Source organism: Papio anubis, chromosome 12 (assembly GCF_008728515.1).
Source record: "Papio anubis isolate 15944 chromosome 12, Panubis1.0, whole genome shotgun sequence".
In the NCBI taxonomy this organism is placed as follows: domain Eukaryota; kingdom Metazoa; phylum Chordata; class Mammalia; order Primates; family Cercopithecidae; genus Papio; species Papio anubis.
Genome location: NC_044987.1, coordinates 78,507,902 through 78,529,227, shown reverse-complemented (window position 1 = coordinate 78,529,227; position 21,326 = coordinate 78,507,902). Strand labels below are relative to the sequence as shown.

Below are 21,326 nucleotides of genomic sequence, written 5' to 3'. Positions count from 1 at the left end.
GGTGACCTGTGGCTCTGAGTTCCAGAGGCTCCCAGATATGGCACATGACTCATTTGGAGGTACCTTGCATTGATTTCCAGGAAGGTCAGTGGGGTGGGGGCCTGGAGAAATGATTTTCAGTCTTAAACCCCTAGCTCTTGTTCCTGTTCCAACCACTTGATCAGAAATGACACACTTCATAAATTGATCCCTTGGTGCCATAAGCAATTGGCAGTGAAAATAGAACCCAAGTGATATGGTTCTCCAAGAGGCTCACAGCTGGCTGGGGGGTTGGGGGAGACAAAACTCAGGGCTTTGGTCACAGGCTATTTTCAGCCTCTGATAGCAGTTGTGTTACTCACGTCTCATTCACCCTCTCCCTCGGCCTCCCTCCTGCCCTTCCCCCAGCAGGCCAAGGCTGGTGACAGCCTTCATATATTTAAAGAGGACAAGAGCCCCTCAGACTCAGTTGAGCTGAACGGAAACCACACAGGCAGGTGAGTGGAGCGAGATAGACATTCGGGCTGGAGGTGGGTTGGTTCTGTGGCTGGTTTGGACTGCAAAGGGTCCTATAGAGTAAGGGCACATCTCACACCTCAAGCGCCAGCACCCTGTCTGGTTCTGTGCAAGGAGATTCAAGTTGTGCTTGACTCTGGTGTGGACCTAGCAGGTAGTAAAAAATTCCTGCAAGGATGGTTAATATTTGGGAGGCTTAAGGGACCTCACAGGCAGATAAATGAGTAAGGGGTTATTCTCATTATAAAATTACTTATGTGGTGGAATTACGTTTCCTGTCGTCGTTGTTGAAACAACTGGAAAGCGGGAGGAAATAATGCAAAGTCTGCTGACCTTCTAGTCCTACAACCACCACATAATTCGTGGATGACAGACTTTGAGAAGGTTCCTGCCCTCCGGGGCTTGGTCTCCTCTTCTGCAAGGATCAATATAAATTGGCGACGTTTTTCCTAACTGTAAAGTACTGCACAGATACAAAGCGATAAGCGATTTTACTAGATGCAATATATCAGACAGCTTTCCCATGCTCAAATTAGCTGGAATTGTGTTATTCAAAAGGTCATGGTGAATGACTGAGATTTTGGGCTTGTTGATTTTAAATCGATTTTTGTATCCCAAAGATGTTCAGCAACAAATTTGCTTTTAATCATTTGAAATTAATCAAAACTGGACCCCAAAAAGACATTGCTATGTTGAAATATATTAAAAGCTCTATTAAATGGCAGGGATAGTTCAGCCAGTGGTCAGGATTCCCACTGTTTCCTCTAGGTTTTAGTCAAGGAGTTTTTAAAATACCCCAGTGAATGACAGACATAGGTGTGACTGAGAATAAGAAGTGGTATTAAGCAATGGTCTGAGTGGAAATGCTGCTGAAAGCTCCAAGCTGCTGCCTCTAATTTCTGCCCTGTTCCTTAACCAAGGTGGTGACTCCTCCAAGAAGGAGGACTTGAGTTACTGGTCTGAGGAACCTTGTCTCTGCTATACAATTCAATGTAATTTAATAAGCATGTATGGATCATCTCCTATGTCAGGGCTGGAGGGAGGTAGAGGCAGCTCTATGCAGGGAAGGGTGAACATAAACAGCAAGAAGAGTGGGGAATTGGGGATGGCCTGTGTCCTCAGTTTATATCTGGGATTGAATCTCAATGCTGGGTACATCCAATTCATCACAATGCATGTAGAACTGCTTTACAACCCAGAAAATGTGAGGGCGTCTTCTAACTTGGCTTTGGTCCCTTTCTGAACAACTCGGTCGTTTGTGGTCGGTGGCAATGAGCCCAGGCTATTGGGCAGGAGGTAGCTGAGTCCCTGGGGTTCAGGCAGACAGGTGCTCTGCAGCCCAGACACATATGTCATCCATCAGAGAGAAGAGACACAGGGCAGGGGGCAAGGAAGAGAGGGAGGGAAGGAGAGAAGGAGGGAAGGAAAGAGAGAAGGAGGGAGGGCAGAAGGGAGGAAGAGAGGAGGGAAGGAAGAGGGAGCCGCAGCAGCATTCAGCCAGCAAATAGCCAAAATCCCCTTGGAGGAAGTGGAGACAGAATCTTGATAGAATACAAACTCAGAAATCCTGGGAACTTCAAGAAGAAAATAAAGATAATTGGTTATAGAGCCAGTTCAAATTATAGCTCTGAATATCACTTAACTTCTCTGAGTTTCCATTTTCTGAACAATAAAATTAAGGATAGGCTATCTCTATCAAAGGAATGTGTAAGAATTGAATGAGATAAAGTACAGGAAAGTACTTTTGTGAAGTTTAATATAACCGTACAATTATGTGAGGCCGTTGAGAAAAGGCATACAGCCAAACCCAATGGGTTTTGGGAGGGTTTCCTGCTAAGTACAAGCGTGCTGATAAAAGTCCAGAGGTCAGAGTGGGTAAGAAGCTGACCAGGACTTAGAAGATAATTAATTTGTTTTACAAGAGGAAAGACCCAGAGCTAGGAATATAATACACAGGAAATATAAGTCCCGAGGCAGGCAGATTTCCAGTTACAAATGTGCTGTTCAGATATCTGTGAATAAATACTGTATAGAGGGTTGGGCTTCATGGTCAAAGAGAAATATGATGCCTGCAAATGTGAAAAACTGCAGTTATTCATCCCATTGAAGAATGGCAGGAAGGGAGACAGTAATGATCTTGAAGGGCATGGAGGATGGAGCCTTTTCTGAGCTTTACGGTGGGAAAGGGTTGATCATGAGCTGATGGTTGTTTCTAGCCCTGGGCAGGTGTGGAACAAGTACTGCCTTACTTAGGGGTCACAAAAAGTTCTGCAAAACTCATTTTTCAGAGGAAGAAACTCAAGTTCAAGAAAGCGTAGGAATTGCCCAGCATCACGTGGCTGAGAAAGCGGCAGAGCCAGGAGGTAAACTGGGATATGATGTGATCTTTAAAAATAAATTGTGGAGGTCAAAATAGGACAAAGAGTGAGTTTTGGGGAGTAAAAGTTGGCCACACTTCAGATGTAATTTCAGAAAAGGTGTAAGATGCCCATGTTCTACAGCCTTCATTTAATGTGTGTCTACCATGTCTGAGTTTAAAAGGGGGTGAGAGCCAACAGTTGGATTTATTTCCATGCTGGCAATGAGCAACCTGTGCTTCCTGGGCTCTGTAAAAGGGCCTCTGGCTGGAGGACGTCATATATCTGGGTTCAGAAGCTCAGGAGGAAGCAGCCACTGACCTTGAATGTCCTACACCGAGAACTGAAGGGCATGAGCTTCCCTGGGCCACAGGGCTCCTGGCTGGGCATGCTGCCTCCAACCCAATCCAACAATGCAAGGGGGCTGGCCGACTCTCACCCTGACCTGGGCACACCTGTCCCGGGTCATGGCACACTCCGAAGGCTGAAAAACAAACCTGATTCACAGTCTGAACTAGAAGAGCCATGGAGAACAAGCAGGGAGTGAGTTGTTTATTCTAACAGAACGGACTTGAAAACTGGAGATAGAGTAATAACAACAATAACAGTCATGATGCAAGTAACTACAATTATTCAATTCCTGCTAGGTATTAAGTAATTCTATATAGTGTCTCAGCCATTATTATCTTCTTTAACCTGAAAACAACCTTCCCAGACAAGCTTTCTCATATTGTCTTTACATGAGGACATGCGTTGAGGACACTGGGTCAGAGAATTTGACCAACTTGCCCAACGTTCAACAGTTAGTGTTTCTGAATTTAAGCTTGGTTCTTCCAAGGCCCATGCTATTTCACTATGGCTATGTCATCTTTCTTACCCAAATTAAGAGTGAATAAAGGAGAGGGTTTGAGAGGGCACCCCATTGGGCAGCTTTTCTGCAAGGTGAGGTTTCAGTCACTTTTCAGATCCTTAAATCTGTCTCAGGGCTTGAAGGACCCTTGAAGGGGCTTTACTGTATAGCAGCCACTTGGATGTCCGTCCCCACCTGCGCTGAAAATCGATAGCATGGGAGAACTCTCCAGTTCCAAGGAAGCCCTTTCCATGTTGAACAGCCGTAACTCAGAAAGTCATTGATTCCAGTGAATGAATTCAGTTTCCCTGTTAGTCCCACCCTTGAGTATCCTCCGTGTCCCGTGGAGAGACAATGGATCCATCACATCTCAATTCCCATCAGCTGGGAAGTCTAGGTAGTGGAGGTGCTGACCCTTGTCCTCTCTCCAGTGTTATAAACAGGAGCATGAGATACAGAACCAGCTTAACTGGGAGTTGAATGGCAGCTCTTCTAGTTACTAGCTGTGTGATCTTAGAAAAGCTACTTAAGCTCTCTGTTCAGTTCTCTTATCCACAAAAATGGAAATAAAATTTGCTCTGGGCAGCTGTTGTAAGTATTAAAATATAATATATGTAAAGCAACTGACAAATAGTAAATGATAAATAGTAACTAATATTAATGTAAGAACACGGTTTTGGAGTCAGAGAAACGTAAGTTCCAATCTACTCATGTGACACATATCAGTCCCAAGAACTTGAACTAATGTAATTTCCCAAAGCCTCCATTTCCTCATCTGTAAAGTAAATGTTATAATAGTACCTACCTTGAAGGTTGTTGTGAAGATTAAACGATACCCAAGGGCAGCGCTCCAGGCATGTTAGATTCAATAACACAGTTAGAAATGACTATTAATATTACTTAGATTCCATATATGTGTTCCTATGATCCAAAATCTTTGCTTCAGCAAGTGTAGACAATTTAACTCACTGCATGAAATCAAGCATCTAGTAGGATGACCAACTGAGCCAGCACTGAGCTGAAAATGGTGGCATTGTGGCACTGTGGCTTGAGGTCTCTGCCCAAAGTCATGGCCTAAAGTTCCCTCCTGGGTGCTCATTTTATGTACCCACCACTTTTGCCCTAACTCATCATTGTTCAGTTTTGCAATTGGTAGTGAAAGAAGAAAGAGAGAGAGAGAGAGAGAGAGAGAGGGGGAGAAAGGAAGGAAGGAAGGAAGGAAGGAAGGAAGGAAGGAAGGAAAGAAGGGAGAAAGAAAGAGGAAAAGAGGGAGAGAAAGAGAGGGAGAGAGGAAGGGAGGGAGGGAAAGGAAACAGGAAGGAAGGAAGGAAGGAAGGAAGGAATGAAGGAAGGAAGGAAGAAAAGAAGGGGGGGGGATGGAGGGAGGGAAGAAGGTGGGGAGGAAGGGAGAAATAGTTGGATTAGGAATAATGTGCCCAAGATACACAGCTCAGTTATTCCTTTGAAATTTCAGATTGATGAATGACAACTTAAGGTTGTGGCAGAACCTAATTGACTCTTACATTTTATATTACTCTACAATTTACAGAATGATTTGACAGTACTTGAACTAATACGGTCCTCCCAGCAATAGTGAAATAAAAAGGACTATTGTCCCCATTCTAGTGAGGACACTGAAGTTCAGAGAGATTGAATGGTTTTTCCCAGATCACACAGCTTCGAAGAGGCAAAATGGAACTAGAACTCCAGCCTCTGGCACCTGATCCAGTGCTTCTCCCACTGCCCCACTGAAGCATATTCCTAGTAAAATCTCTCGTATGGTATTGGTTAAACCTTAGTTTAAAAGTGGGCACAAGGTAATCTCTCACTGGGATCTGAGTATCCAAATCTGGAGTCCAGCCTCTTCCAAGTTGATGTCACAGGGCTGTCCATTCTCTCTCATCCTTGCAAATTCCAGACTGTCCACCATTTCAATCTTGACCCACAATTTGTCAGTGACAACATAGTCATCTCAGGGACTGGCCCGGAGAGTCATGCCAGGTGGCGTGATGGAGATTGTGACCCAGGTGACAAACAGGGCTGAGTGACGGGCAAGCCTATAATTGGTATCCCACCTTCAATGACCCTTGCCAGTACCAGGCAACGCTGGTAAACAAATGGCCCATCCCTTGGTACCTGGCCAGGGTAAACTCACATTCTGGGACTGTCTAGGGCAGTGTTGGGACACAAGAATTCCAAAGCAATGTGGGAAGCTGAAAAGGTTATGTTCATAAGCCAGGACCTAACTGGGATTTCAGATCGCAGCGCCTTAATTAGCACATCGGTGCCATTTGAGTAACCTAAAGCGAAGTGGGCAAAAATAACTTCTCAATACTGCTTTAAATTCCATCATATGCCCATGACCTTCACAATGGTCCTGTCCAGGAGATACTATTATCAACATTTTTTACCTGAGTTCAAGGTCGAGATTAGAATCCATGTCTCTGGAATGCCTTTTTTTTTTTTTTTTTTTTTTTTTTTTTGACGGAGTTTCACTCTGTCACCAGGCTGGAGTGCAGTGCCACAATCTCAGCTCACTGCAACTTCCACCTCCCGGGTTCAAGTGATTCTCCTGCGTCAGCCTCCCGAGAAGCTGGGACTACAGGTGCGTGCCACCACGCCCAGCTGATTTTTGTATTTTTAGTAGAGATGGGGTTTCACCATGTTGGCCAGGATGTTCTAGATCTCTTGACCTTGTGATCCACCCGCTTCAGCCTCCCAAAGTCTTGGGATTATAGACGCGAGCCACCGCGCCTGGCCTGGATTCAGGATACTTTAAAATATCCTCTGCTTTTTGACCTGTGAGACATCTTCTGTTTAGCCTCCATGGTTACATTCCCGTCTTCAGAAATGGAACTGAGCATCATTAATAGAATACTTACAGATTTCTATTTTAAATTTCAAGTTCTGATGATACATGTATGTCAGATATTTATGATCACTTAAACACAACCAGTGCTAGGATACATTCGTTTGTGAAGGATGTATTATCTGTAATCTTATTCTCATTTTGAAAAGTATGCCAAGGCAATGAATACACACACACACACGCACGCGCGCCCAGTTATATATGTATTTTTATCCCCCAAGAGGTATCTCTGTCTCCTATTCACTTGCAAGACATGCCAATGAAATCTCCACTGCAAATCTGAAATGAGAAATTTGACCTAAGGTTGTTTTCATTGAAAATTTCTATATCATTAATTTTACAAGTGTCACTGCCATATTCCTGGAGGAAATTTATTACATTTCTCCTCTATTTTATATCACGCTGAAACTCAGGATCAAAATGAACATGAGCAAAATTATGTGAGTCTATTCTTTTCTAGAAAATGTATCACCTTTAATTAGAGAAGAATGGATTGTATAAAAAGAAGTTGGCTAAGAAAAATATCCCTAAATGCTTACTTTTGAAATACACTTTGGTTATAAATGAGAGGGTCCGGCAATCTTAAAAATCTATTCCAGCCCTGAAAGTCTATAGTTTAAATGGAGTCCGAAATAAACAAATCTGGGCTCTTTTAGAGGCTATTTAGACCTCTATGCTTTTCTGCTTGCTCTTTTTTCTGCATGATTTCATTAGCATTATTCCTTCCCACTTTTCTGTATCTGGTGAACTCCTATTCACCCTTCAAAACCCCATTTGAATGTGATCTCTTCTGTGACCCTCCAACAGTTCACTGCCTTCATCCCCAGTCTAAATGTGGGGAGCCACTCCCTCATTTGAGTTTCTGTAGCATGTCTCACAAGACTCTTCTCTGGTACACAGCATTCTGAATCTTGTCTATTTTTCACACACAACATGGGCTTCTTAATGCCAGGGGTCACAAACTACTCATTTTTATAAGTTTTCCCCCTTTTGTCACTGAGTACCTAGTGCAGTGCTTGACACATGATAGGCAGGTAGTAAATGCAGGGTGAATGAATGAATGAACGAATGAACGTGAGTTTTAATTCTAAACCTTTCAACTCAAAATCCATTACTCTTTCTAGTTTCCTAAACAACCTGAACTATAGAAACAGAAAAACTACATGCTTCCATTTTTAAAGAAATTCTTATTTATTTATTTTAGAGGCAGGGCCTCACTCTGTCACTTAGGCTGAAGTAGAGTGGTGTGATCATAGCTCGCTGAAGCCTGGAACTCCTGCGCTCAAGCAATTCTCCTGCCTCAACCTCCTGAGTAGCTAGGATTGATTATAGGACCATGCCACCACACCAGGGTAATTTTTTGGGGGAGAAGAGACAGGGGCCTCACTATGTTGCCCAGGCTGGTCTCAAACTCCTGGGCTAGTGATCCTCCTGCCTTGGCCTCCCAAAGTCCTGGGATTATAAGCGTGAGCCACCATGCCCAGCACAATGTTTCCTTTTTTAAAGTTCTTTTCTAAAATTTTACTGAATTAGCAGAAGATCCTACTTCTGTGAGAGGAAGGATAGGATGTTCCTGGCTAACCTCACAGTTTTTCTAAGCAGGAAAAGCTCTTTGGGGGAATATTTAGACAGAAGCATTCCTTCTAGACCTAGTATCAGGTTCAGCGGTCTGTTTGCTATTTACTTTCTGTTTCTTAGCAAAAAACTGCCTTTGTTATGAGACTGTGAGATACAATCCGGACCAGTTGACCCAGGAGGGCTTAGTGTTAATCGCCAACTATTATAAGAAGGTGACTGGCTTCCCAGAAGGGAAAGTGAAGGTCAGAAGCAGCCACTCAGAATGGCTAGATAGTGCTCCGTGACTTGACACACCAGGCTTCTTAGAAACCAGAGGATTCCAGTGAAAATTCAGCTCCCCTGGGCAGCTGAATTTCAGAAATTTCATTTAACATCAATGACTTATTTTAGTTCTGCTTTGAGGAAACTGAAAACTTGGATTCATACTAAAAACATGTGCAGATGAGGACAATTATTATTACTATTTTATATATTTATTTTTTGAGATGGAGTCTCGCTCTGTTGCCCAGGCTGGAGTACAGTGGCACAATCTCGGCTCCCTGCAACCTCCACCTCCTGGGTTCAAGCGATTCTCTTGCCTCAGCCTCTCGAGCAGCTGGGATTACAGGTGCACACCAGCACACCTGGCTAAAAATTTTTGTTTAGGCTGGGCACGGTGGCTCACGCCTATAATTCCAGCCCTTTGGAAGGCCGAGGCGGGTGGATTACTTGAGGTCACGAGTTTGAGACCAGCCTGGCCAACATGGCGAAACCCCATCTCTACTAAAAATACAGAGGACAATTATTTTTTTAAATAGTTTTCTTTGGTTAATATCTCTTCAATGTAATTCTGCGGTGAGGAGACAATGACAGTCCTGCGGCTGTGGCTATCAGCAGCTCCTTATAGCTGAATGTCTCCAAGAATGCAAGAGGACAGGTCAGCACCATGGTCTTGCTCCTGTTGAGCACTGTGAACTCTGTGGGACCTTCCTGCACATCATGCCATTTGATTTTCTAAAGGACACTGAAGCAGCAAGGAAAGGAATAACTGTATAGGTGAGAAAACAGGTATAAAGTTAAGCTATATAGTTCATCCTGATATGCTCAGCAGGTGGAGGGTACCCCTGAAAGCAGAAAGCAGGTTTCCAACTACTGACCTAGTGTAGTGCCAATGTATCTTATAGCCTGGGCAATTATATTCTTTTTTTTTTTTTTTTTTAAGACAGAGTTTCACTCTTGTTGCCCAGGCTGGAGTGCAATGCGCCATCTTGGCTGACTGCAACCTCCGCCTCCCAGGTTCAAGCAATTCTCCTGTCTTAGCCTCCCGAGTAGCTGGGATTACAGGCATGTACCACCACGCCCGGCTAATTTTGTATTTTTAGTAGAGATGGGGTTTCTCCATGTTGAGGCTGGTCTGGAACTCCTGACCTTAGGTGATCCGCCTGCCTTGGTCTCCCAAAGTGCTGGGATTATAGGCGTGAGGCACTGCGAGCCTAGGCGATTATATTCTTAAAAAGGAATGTATGGATATGAGGAATAACTCTGAATAGGAGGTTTTATATATTATTAATATACCTTTCTCTCAGCAAGATAGGCTAAGAATTTGACACCCAAAATGTAGTCCACTGCCAGTAGCATGAATATTGCCTAGAGTCTGTTAGAAATGCAGAATTTCCTGCCTCTCCCCAGATCTACCAAACCAGAATCTGTATTTAGCAAGGTCTAAGGTGATTTGAAAAGCTCTTAGCTAGACAAGAAAATACCATCTTCATAGATGATTCCCAGTTCTGATGGGATAATTTTTTAAACTTGAGATGAAAAAAAAACCAAACAATATTTGTATATACTTTTATGTGCATGAAATCAGCCTATTCATTCCTTCCAAGAGCCCTGTGAAATACATAGGAATAGATGTTATTGAAATTTAACAGGAGAAGAAACTGAGTTCCCAAGTAGTAAAGTGATTACCCAAAGCCATTTAAGTGTCTGAGCTTATTGAATGACTAGTACACAGTAGCTGTTTGCTAAATGAATGAATAAATGAAACACTAAAAAAAAATTGGGCTGGATCCTGGTCTTCAGACCACTGCACTATTAGAGATTGGTTCACTCCTGGGGCCACTTCAATGTAGGGTATTTGCTTTATGTCCCCTTAGACTTGACCTTGACCAGATAGTCTTCAAGATGCCAAACTGGGGCGGAGGCGCAAAATGTGGAGCCTGTGAAAAGACTGTCTACCATGCAGAAGAAATCCAGTGCAATGGAAGGAGTTTCCACAAGACGTGTTTCCACTGCAGTGAGTTGGGTGGACATCCTGGGGGCCCCTCAGCATCCGGACAGCATCACAAAGTTCACATTGAATCACAAACACTGTATGTGAGTAGTTCTCACAGTGTGGTCCCGGGACCAGCAGCATCAGCATCACCTTGGAACTGGTTAGAAATTTAACTCTTGGGCCCCACCAAGAAAAGATGGTGCTCTCCTGAACACCCTTGCTTCGACTACTTGCCCAGCCCAGAGGCCATTCATTTTCCCGTAGCCCAAAGTCAGAACAAACTAGCCTGTCACTGCTCTCTGTAGGGAAAACTTTGACCCCATGGCGACATTGACAACATGTGACTTGGCAGAGAAAGGAAGTCAGCACTTATCTAGAGCCAGGATGGATTTGGCTGTCTATGTTGCCCCTTCTGGTCAGCTGTGACTGAAGCCGGCTGTGACTGGTCTTGCCTGAGAGAGAACCTATGTCAGGCAGGGGGGCAACACATGCCAACTCTGTATGTAAGAGTCAGAGAGGGAAGCATTTCAGGGCCTGGGCACCAGTAACTACATGAAAAGAATCCTGACCATTACCCGCTAGACAACTGACTCACAAATGTCAAAAATGGGGAGAACCTTGAGACCTTGTGGTCCTCTGGGAGTCTGGCCTGACTCATGTGACTTTGCACAAGTCATTTCTCACATCTAAGCCCAGGTCATATGCATCTGCGGTAGAGCCTTATACATGCACCTCTGCCTTTAGACTCCACGTCCAGTGCTCTTTGACGTGACTGCATTCTACACTGTTTCCTGGCACCTAGTCCTGTTTGGGACAAAATTGGCCTTGGTTTTGAAATGGCCACTTACCTTCTCTGCTTCCCTCCAGGAGGTCTGGCTTAAGGGCTAGCTCTGCTGGATATTTGCCAAGCCCCCTCCCCAAATAGTCCCCACTGCCACACCAGCACCCCCAAGCTTCAGCCCGGTAGCTGCAAGGCATCCATGCAATTAAAAAGAACTCCAAGGGCTGGACTCCATCTGTTGGAGCTTTTGTCCGAAGAGAGCTAGCATTCTTTAAAAAATAGGATTAGGAATATTAGAAAGAATTCTAGAATTAGAGTAAAAGGGACTCAGGTTTGAGTCTGGACTCTGCCACGTACTCACTGAGATTTTGGGCAGGTCATTTCACCATGGTGAGCCTCAATTTCTCCATTTGTAAAGCAAAGATGATTATACCTACTGCACAGGTTGTTACAAGGAGAAAACTGGGGGGTCTTGATCTGGAAATCCAGCCTTCTAGGCCTGTATTCTCCTTTGATCAACTTTGGTAACTGAGTGGGAACAGGAAATTGTAGGGAAGCTTTCCATAGTAGGGGGTGTCTTGTCTTTCCCAGGTAGCAGGAAGATGCTTTATTCAAAGGAGTCATAGTAGAAGAGATTTGAGCATTTTTTTGGTACATCCCTTTTAACCCTTTCATATTTCCTGAGAACTCGTTGATGGGATGAGGATTGGAGCAGCATACAGTTCAGGAATGATGGATAGAAGAGCCCCAGAGAGGAGCACACTTTTCTATTTTATTACCACAAGATAATCGCCTGTCTGCAGGCAACTCTGCAGCTGCTGGAAATGGTGTTCAGAGACGCAGGGTCTACCTTACATTGTGCCCAGGCCAGTGTTCCCCTGACTTCTAGATAAATCTTCACAATTAAATCTCTAGACTAATTATGAAATCTAGAAAGTGAGTTTGCTGTCCAAAAGAAATAAATATAGTGCAAGCAACATATGTAAATTTCAATGTTCTAGTAACCATAGTTTAAAAATAGTACAAATAAACAGACGAAATTAAGCTTAAAACATTTTATTTTACTCAATATATCCAAAACATTGCACTTTCAATGTATACTTCAATATACAAATGATCAGTGGGATATTTTACATGATTTTTGCATTTGTACTAAGTGTTCGAAATCTGATGTGCATTTTGTGCTTATAGCACAGCATGTGGCTGTGGCCACAGCATTGGACAGCATGGTTCTCCTTTGTCTGTTCACAAAAGCTCATCAGAAGCCAGGGAGTGGCTACAGAATTGGCCAGGGCACGGTAGGGTATAGGCAGTCTTGGAGTGATGGGAATGAGCACTGGACTAGGAGTCAAAAGAGCTGAGGTAAGCTGTGGCTCTGTAACTTACTATTGTATAATTGTGAACAACTCACTGATTTACACTGACACATGCATTCATTCATTCATTCATTCATTCATGTACTCAATAAATGTTTACAGAGGACTAACTCTGGCCCAGACCTTGTGCTAAATTCTGGGAATATTAAGACAAAACAGGCTTGCCCTCAAGGAACTCAGAGTCTAGACCATCAGCAAATATGTAAGCAGTTATTGTGGAGGATGGTAACTGACAGTAACAAGAAGGGTAGAGACAAGTATATGCCTTCTATGTCTCAATATAAGACATTCTCCCGCAAATTCATCTTCATAAAAAAGATATGCCTTGTGTTTAAAGCCTTATAAAGTCTCTCCTGCTGTAAGACATTCTTCCAATTATTTTATTTGCTGATTTAAACTTTTTTTGGTACAGATTTTTTAACACTTACAATGTTGACAGAATAGTCTAATAAAGTACCAGAATAAACTCCCTTACCCCACACTCATCAGCCCCTGGCTAATCCTACCTCATCTACAACCTTATCTTCTTCCTCCACTCCCATATTCAATTACTTTATTTTTTTTTAAAGAAAATATCATTTGAAGAAGGGATATTAGCCTGAAATAACCTCATTCAATGCTGGATTGCTTATAGGGATCATTTGATGGAACTGGTTTTTTTTTTTTAAAGGCAAATACATTTAATGCTGCATATTATTATTCCTGGGATATTATCTCACTATTATAAGCACTGAGCATCACTATAAACAACCTTTAAGAATCATTGTTGCAAAGCAATACAGCAAGTCATTACATGGTGGAAATCCTATATCTTTTTAAAAATCTGCCCTAATGCTATGCTAATAGGTCCTTCTTGTTGAGATGCAATTTCTAGGTGACAACCTCCTACTCAGGTATAAAACAGGGCTGCCTCTTAAAATGTACGGACAGAAGTGAAGGTGAGCTGCTCAGAAAAGCTGGGCCAGCTGCCCCCAGAAATGATTCTGGTGGTGAGGGAGATGCTGATGTTGAAAATGCAAAGACAGAACTGAAGACAATTATTCCCCAAATTTATGTGAGATTAGAAAAAAGTAACATTTCCAAATCAATATATTGTTGATTTATATTACTAAATTAAAATTATAAGTAGATATTTGACATTTTTATTTATATTTTTAAAAGTTTCTTTTTAAATTTGCAAAATAAATCTTTCTATAAATCCTCTCTTTGGAAAAATGAGGGCGTGATTGCCTTATATTTGAGGATACTTTACATTAGGTAACATACAGTAACCAGGAGCTTGAGCCAATAGAAGCCTAAGGAGTTAACAAGGCAAGTCTATCCCCTTCCCCACCTCCTCTGCTTCCAGAATTTGACCAAAATTAGCCTCAATGGCAATTGTCTGCTTGAATATCACAGTGTCCTTCAAAGGCCATGGTAAGTATAGAAAATGCTCAATCCCGATTCTTTTATGATTAAGAAAAAAATAAGTTTCTCTCCTACCTTAACCTACCCACTGCCAACACGCGTGCACGCGCACACACACACACACACACACACACACACTTCCCTGATGTCATTTAGGAAGGTTCAGGGATGCAGTCCTTAGCAGGTCTGAGACTATATATCTCGTTCTAATGCTAGCTTCCACCCTTTTCCAGCTGGGAACCGTTGAACCCAATTTCGTCATCTGTGAGATTGGGACTGTCTTGGAGTGTACAACTCAGGACAGATGCTCCAGTCGGAATCAACATTGTATTCTTGGCTCAGGGGCCCCTCGTGCTGGGTCTGTGGCCCCGAGCATGGCATTGGGAGTGCAAGGAAGGGGAGAAGGATTTCAACTCCAATCCCATGACCCTTCCTTTTCCTGGCAGTGGCCTGCAGGAAGGCTCTTGACAGCACGACAGTCGCGGCTCATGAGTCGGAGATCTACTGTAAAGTGTGCTATGGGCGCAGATATGGCCCCAAAGGGATCGGGTATGGACAAGGCGCTGGCTGTCTCAGCACGGACACGGGCGAGCATCTCGGCCTGCAGTTCCAACAGTGAGTTACTGCCCTGCTCCCCCTTGCCTGTTAAAGTCTCCAATTATCAGGACAGTTCATTTCGTTCCCATAGCAACGTTTTCTGGAAGTGGGAGAATGGACTCTATTGTTGACTTGCCAACAATAGGAATACTCAGTCTGACCAAGTTCGAATAATGTGTCATCTCTCCAAAGATTCTCTTTAAATTATCTGCCTTTCTAAAGGGCAATTACTTTTACACCATGGCTCTTGGTTTGCATGTCAAGAGAAAACCCAGGATGTACAGATGTTCCATTGTTTGACCTTTGCAAAACTGCATGGAGTCTCCTTTCTTCCCCTTTGAGAGTTTCTGTGTAAATCATATAAATATGGCAGGGAAGCAATGGCCATTCTTTGTGTGCCTGTCACGAAAAGATTTCTTCCCTTGGATTGTAAGATGACAAATGCCCACATGGCAGGAGGAGTGTGTCTGCAGGGATGGGCTGTGCCTCAGAGTAAACAATCAATCATGATTGGTTCCCTGGCTGCCTGTTGCCAGTACAGTGCTAGAGTTCCCACCACATTATCCTAGGGAAGCTGGGGCATCACTCTGGTCACCTCCATCCACCAGTCTGGTCCCCTGGGTCCACTTTCTTGATAATCACACTGACCTCCAGCCCAGAATTGAGGAAATTTTGATGGCCACTGGCCTGACAATACCGTCTGGCCAGCTGACCTCCAGGCTCTGCTCTGCACTGGGATTGACCAGAAAGGCCCAGCCCAACCAAGGAAGTGTCCCATGGAGGGCCTCCCCCAGAGAGCACTTAGGCCGTCTGAGGAATCAGCTGATCCCTTCAAAAGACAGGAAGCCACAGGAGGGCCTGGAAAAGTGGAGAGATGTGTGATTAGTCATCATAGAGAGAAGGCTTCTTTTGTTAATTTTTCTTATTACTCAATCTCAAATGGAGACTCTTTTTTTTTTTTTTTTTTTGAGACGGAGTCTCGCTCTGTCGCCCAGGCTGGAGTGCAGTGGCACAATCTCGGCTCACTGCAAGCTCCGCCTCCCGGGCTTACGCCATTCTCCTGCCTCAGCCTCCCGAGTAGCTGGGACCACAGGCGCCCGCCACCTCGCCCGGCTAGTTTTTTGTATTTTTTAGTAGAGACGGGGTTTCACCGTGTTCGCCAGGATGGTCTCGATCTCCTGACCTCGTGATCCGCCCGTCTCGGCCTCCCAAAGTGCTGGGATTACAGGCTTGAGCCACCGCGCCCGGCCGAGACTCTTGTTAAGGAAGAAAATATGATACCAACTGCATTCTCTGCCTCGCCTTAACTGAAGTTCACTTTTCAATATTAGGGCTTCCTAGTGATGCTGCGCAAAGAGTAACAAGGTCTGAAGACCTAGGATTTCCTGCTAGTTCCATCAGTCATGAGCTGCCTGGCCTTGGGCAGTCACCCTCTGATCCTCAATCTCCTCCAACCAACCCTGCCTACTTTATAGGGTTGTGGTACAGCTCAATTGATATAATATACAAGCAAACACCAAAAGATACGAACACATGAGAGGCTATTATTAGGCCTCTATTTGGGACATTGTTCTCCTGGGACAGGTGACCCTTGGAGGCAGGACGACAGCCTCGCTTATGATAAGGAGTGCATCAGCTCATGGACTGTGGTTCTTCAGGAACTGATTAGCACCCACTGTCAAGATCCTGTCTTGCTCTGTAATTTTCACAACTCTCTTTAGAAAGGAAGCAAGTGGCCTTGCAAATGGTCCAGAAAAACATAAGCATAGTAGTAATAACAACACAACAACAACAATAACACAAGCTAACATAACTAGGACATTTGCCAAGTGCTTTACAACAAAAAGGAAAGCTCTAAGCTCTAAACCCATTTTAGCTAACTTTTTTTTTTTTTTTGAGACGGAGTCTCGCTCTGTCACCGAGGCTGCAGTGCAGTGGCGTGATCTTGGCTCACTGCAAGCTCCACCTCCCGGGTTCACGCCATTCTCCTGCCCCAGCCTCCTGAGTAGCTGGGACTACAGGTGCCCACCACCACGCCCGGCTAACTTTTCATGTTTTTAGTAGAGATGGGGTTTCAACATGTTAGCCAGGATGGTCTCAATCTCCTGACCTCGTGATCTGTCCCCCTCGGCCTCCCAAAGTGCTGGGATTACAGGTGTGAGCCACTGTGCCCGGCCTTAGCTAACATTTATTAGCCCTTACTGCATGCCAGGCCAGCACTGTTCAAAGTGCTTTACGCATGTCACCTCATTTAACCGTCTCAACAACGCTGTGAGGAAGACACCACAATTATCCCCATTTTCCAGATGAGGAGTCCAAGGCACAGAGAAGTGAGGTCACTTACTCCAGGCCACACAGCTCTTGTACTGTTTGCCAAGGGAAATCTACATTACATTTGTCTATTTCCAACAGGTCCCCAAAGCCGGCACGCTCAGCTACCACCAGCAACCCTTCCAAGTTCACTGCGAAGTTTGGAGAATCCGAGAAGTGCCCTCGATGTGGCAAGTCAGTCTATGCTGCTGAGAAGGTTATGGGAGGTGGCAAGGTAAGAGCTTCTGTACGAGCCAGACAGAATTTGCTTATCTCCACCAGGCCATTCAGGAGGAATGAGAGAAAACTTGGGAACTGCAAGCAGCTGTCATTCTCTCTAGCTCCCATAACCACTTTACAAACCACTCATCCTCAGCCACTTTCCCTGGCTGGGGCTATCTGTCATCTAGCATTGCCCCTTGAAAGCTGGAACTGGTACAGTTTGATGTAGCAAGCATTATTCTACTAGATGGAAGGCACCTAACTGAAAGTTCTGGGATACAAAGCAAAAGCCCCCCTACCGTCCAGTGTCAATAATCCCCGCAAAAGATGTCATCCCCAGACCCACCCACCACTGCCTAACTCAACCTGTTGCTGCCATCACAACCAATGGATATAGCAGACACCTCACAGCAGTGAGAAGCATCCTCACTTACAAACCTCCTGGCTCTCAGGAAAGTCATCAGATGTCTGAGACACTCATGCATACGTGCTCTGCAAGTTCCAGTTTCAGGCCCAAAGCCTGGGTACTCACCAAAGGAGTCAGACCCAAGGAAAGAGAAAAATTCTGTTTATACCACATGGTGGGAGGAAGGGCCGTGGAGAGCATCTAACTTCAAACACAAGGGGAGTCTCCACCCTAAGACTGGCCATTTGAAGACATAGGAGAAGCCCTGGGCTGTACCTGGTAGACATGCAGATGTGCAGGAGGATGGAGATCTAGAACATCTAAATTATGCAACTCTGCCATCAGAATTACACAGAGGAATTAAACCAGAGGGTTAAAACAAGGTTGAATTCCCTGGACAATTGCCTGATTTATTTTTTTCCTTCTTTAACTTTATATCCAACATAAACATCACCGAGTGCCCCCGCCCAAGTCCTTCTCTGACCAGTTCCGTTCCTTGGATCTTTTTGGCCTGAGGAAGCCCTTTTCTGTTTAGTCTATTCTGAAGGAAAACATATGCAAATCACCATGACAAATCCATTTACAGGCTTCTGAGAAGTGCTGGCTAAGGCCACAGCATCTCATTTTCTCCAAACCCCTGGAGAAATTATGGGGGCCCATTAGGTAAGCAAATGGTTAAGATGTGTCACTCCTCTGGATGCTGCTAGTCAGGGACTTGAAATGGAAACAGAATGTGTTGCCTACCTCACTAAATATGCAACTTTTCTGTGCCCCTCAGCCTTGGCATAAGACCTGTTTCCGCTGTGCCATCTGTGGGAAGAGTCTGGAGTCCACAAATGTCACTGACAAAGATGGGGAACTTTATTGCAAAGGTGAGTGATTCTGGAGACTTTCTTGAAATATGTTTTCCCTAAAAGGGCCTTTGGGAGGGGAAATTATTTCACGCCTGGAGGTCTTCCTGTGTCTTTCAGAAGGTATGGCTGCTCAGCCTGGGCAGCGTTGGGTTCTCAGAATGGGGAGCAAAACCATCTAAGGGGAGGGAATCTCCCACCTGACCCAGCTCTGGTCCTCTCCATTGGAGAACCTGGCAGAGACCAGATGCTTTCAGACGCTCAGTGGTTGGCGAAGTTAGGCACCTGGGGGAGTGAGGAAGAGGAGGAAACAGTGCCCTGCTTCTGGTCTTGGAAGAGGCCTCAGGCCAGGACAACTAACACCACACCCCCTTCCAAAAATTGAAACACCATCTTTCTGTTCACCTGAGTGGCAGAGGGGGTGACTGAAGGAGGGTGAACTCAGTTTGGCCTCCCTGGAGTTTATCACGACATATCTATCTCCCTCCTGCCTAACCCCACTAACAGTTCTGTTGTTGATGTTGCACATTACTTAGTGATCATAGGGACAGATCTGGTTTTCCTCCTGGTCCTTGCGGCTCTGCCTCTCGCTGCCTCCATAATCTGTTGGTGTTGTGGAGAAACAGGAGAGGCTTAGCTCCTTCTTGATACTATCAAAAGAAGGGATGCACTAGGGCCAAGGCAAGGTGTCCTCCACCCCTGAGCCTAGGCCTATTCTGTTGCTCAGTGGAGTTTCATCACTTAATGATGGTGTCTCCAGAATCTCCAAAGGAGTATGTTGGAATGAAGTGAGAGGAGCAGTGGAAAGGGAGTTAAGAGGGAAGACTTTATAAGTCAAAACTGTAGATTGCTGTATTAGTCTGTTCTCATGCTGCTAATAAAGACATACTCAAGACTGGGCAATTTATAAAGAAAAAGAGGTTTAATGGACTCACAGTTCCACATGGCTGGGGAGGCCTCACAATCATGGCAGAAGTCAAAGGAGAAGCAAAGTCACATCTTATACAGCGGCAGGCAAGAGAGTAAGTGCAGGAGAACTGCCCTTTATAAAACCATCAGATCTCTTGAGACTTACTATCACAAGAACAACACGCCCCCATGATTCAATTATCTCCCACTGGGTCCCTCCCACAACATGTGGAGATTATGGGAGCTACAATTCAACATAAGATTTGGGTGGGGACACAGCCAAACCATATCAGCTGCCAAAGCTTTTCCTGTGATGACACAGGATGGGAACTAGCCCACTATCTGACAGATGGTTGCCGTCTCCTGGCAGTAGAAGACATAGGGGGTCCTCAGCCTTCATTGCTCATAATACCCTAAAATATTGCTGAAGTCAGTAGTGAAATTAACATGTAAATGAATAATTGCATTTCAAAGTGAAAAAAAAAAAAAGCTATAGTAGAGAAACATTCACAATGCAGTCACCTAAAAAGAGGAAAGGAACCAGCTTGGGGTAATGGAGAAAGCTTCTCACAAGACTTGCTTCCTCTTCCTCTGAGGCTTGATGGGTGAATGTGGGTTTGGGAGGGGGCATTCCAGGAAGAGGGATCATTGATTACAAAGACACTTAAGCTGGGACATCATGGTTCATTCAGGAACTGCAAGTGGTTCTGCGTGCCTGGAATGTAGGAAGGGAGGCAGAGGTGGGAGGCAACAGGGGACGAGGCTGGGCAGGCAATCCAGAGGTTGCTGACTCAAATGAGAAAATATCTGCAAACACATTTAGTAAAGTGGCAAGAAGTGTAAACAATTTTTATTAACAGATCTAAGATAAGTATTGTTCCATTTATTTTAAAAAGTTAACTCATGCATACATCTTTTTTTATTATTATTTTTATTTTTGAGACAGAGTCTTGCTCTGTCATCCAGGCTGGAGTGCAGTGGTGAGATCTTGGCTCACTGCAACTTCAGCCTCCCGGGCTCAAGCGATTCTCCTGCCTCAGCCTCCCCAGTAGCTGGGATCACAAGTACACGCCACCATGCCCAGCTAATTTTCTGTATTTTTAGTAGAGACAGGATTTCTGTATGTTGGTCAGGCTGGTCTCAAATTCCTGACCTCAGGTGATCTGCCTGCCTCGGCCTCCCAAAAAGCTGAGATTACAGGTGTGAGCCACCACGCCCAGCCAACTTATGCATAAATCTATCAAAAGGATGTCTCTAATACTTAGAGGACTGTGCCCAGACAGAAGACCCTGAAAAAAATGGCACTAACCAATGCATTGTCTCTCCCTTTATCCTCTTCTCATTCACAGTTTGCTATGCCAAAAATTTTGGCCCCACGGGTATTGGGTTTGGAGGCCTTACACACCAAGTGGAAAAGAAAGAATGAAGAGGTGCGACATTTCTCAGATTTTTTGCGAGCCTAAAACACTTGCCAAGTAATCCTGCACAGATGGATACCTTTCCCCAAATAGCCTCTCCTTGTACATTATTAGTTGTACATTATTTGTTTCTCCTCAGAAGTGATCATGGCCTTTACTGAATGTTAGAAGAGGACTTTGGAAGAAAATTATGTGAAGTTTAATCTATAACAAATGCTTTATTATTTATAATGCTTGGAATGGGAGAGGCAATAAATAAATGTTTTAGTGCTATCTTGTATGGCTCTGGATATTTTATTTGAGATAGAAGTTTTCAAAAAACATAAAGCTAGTTCAAAACACGAGCTGCAGAGAATGTAATAAATTTGAATGTCAACTGAGAAAGGAGTGAGAAGGAAGAAACAATGGGCAAAGGAAAGCAGTCTTTCAGAATCTGTCAGCCAAGTGTCTTTCTAGTTACTGCTAATGGAGAAGAAAACAGGGGGTCTGGGAGAAAATAGAGAACATGATAGCAAAATCTAAAAGGAAAATCAAAACTAATAAAATTGCTGAAGAGTTGATCCTTTTGTCCTATCGTGGGCTTTGTAATGTTACACATCTTGTGAAAACTCTGAAATGACAACAAAGCATGGCATTTGCCTCTGTA

At 44.2% G+C, this 21,326-nt stretch overlaps 1 protein-coding gene across 3 annotated transcripts; it reads left to right on the top strand.

Annotated features, from left to right (window-relative positions):
• Positions 1 to 368: 368 nt before the first annotated feature.
• Positions 369 to 20,960, top strand: CSRP3 (cysteine and glycine rich protein 3). 3 transcript variants are annotated; one of them, XM_017948559.3, is made up of 7 exons: positions 423 to 476; positions 2,784 to 2,858; positions 10,285 to 10,424; positions 14,414 to 14,582; positions 16,977 to 17,109; positions 18,281 to 18,374; positions 20,612 to 20,960. In XM_017948559.3, exons 3-7 carry the CDS (start codon positions 10,313 to 10,315, stop codon positions 20,686 to 20,688), a joined length of 585 nt encoding a protein of 194 aa, XP_017804048.1. In that variant the 5' UTR covers positions 423 to 476; positions 2,784 to 2,858; positions 10,285 to 10,312; the 3' UTR covers positions 20,689 to 20,960. The 3 variants fall into 3 exon arrangements, with proteins under 3 accessions (XP_003910187.1, XP_017804048.1, XP_009184702.1); XM_003910138.2 differs by lacking the exon at positions 2,784 to 2,858 and having other exon boundaries at positions 369 to 476; XM_009186438.4 differs by lacking the exons at positions 423 to 476; positions 2,784 to 2,858 and adding an exon at positions 9,023 to 9,184.
• The last annotated feature ends 366 nt before the right edge of the window (positions 20,961 to 21,326 follow it).

What these genes read in the sequence shown, in the direction of transcription:
- CSRP3 (XM_003910138.2), top strand. Translation starts at nt 10,313, where the DNA reads ATGCCAAACTGGGGCGGAGGCGCAAAATGTGGAGCCTGTGAAAAGACT. An exon ending in CAAGACGTGTTTCCACTGCA is followed by an intron (nt 10,425 to 14,413) that starts GTGAGTTGGGTG and finishes TTTTCCTGGCAG; the next exon opens with TGGCCTGCAGGAAGGCTCTT. An exon ending in TGGGGAACTTTATTGCAAAG is followed by an intron (nt 18,375 to 20,611) that starts GTGAGTGATTCT and finishes TCTCATTCACAG; the next exon opens with TTTGCTATGCCAAAAATTTT.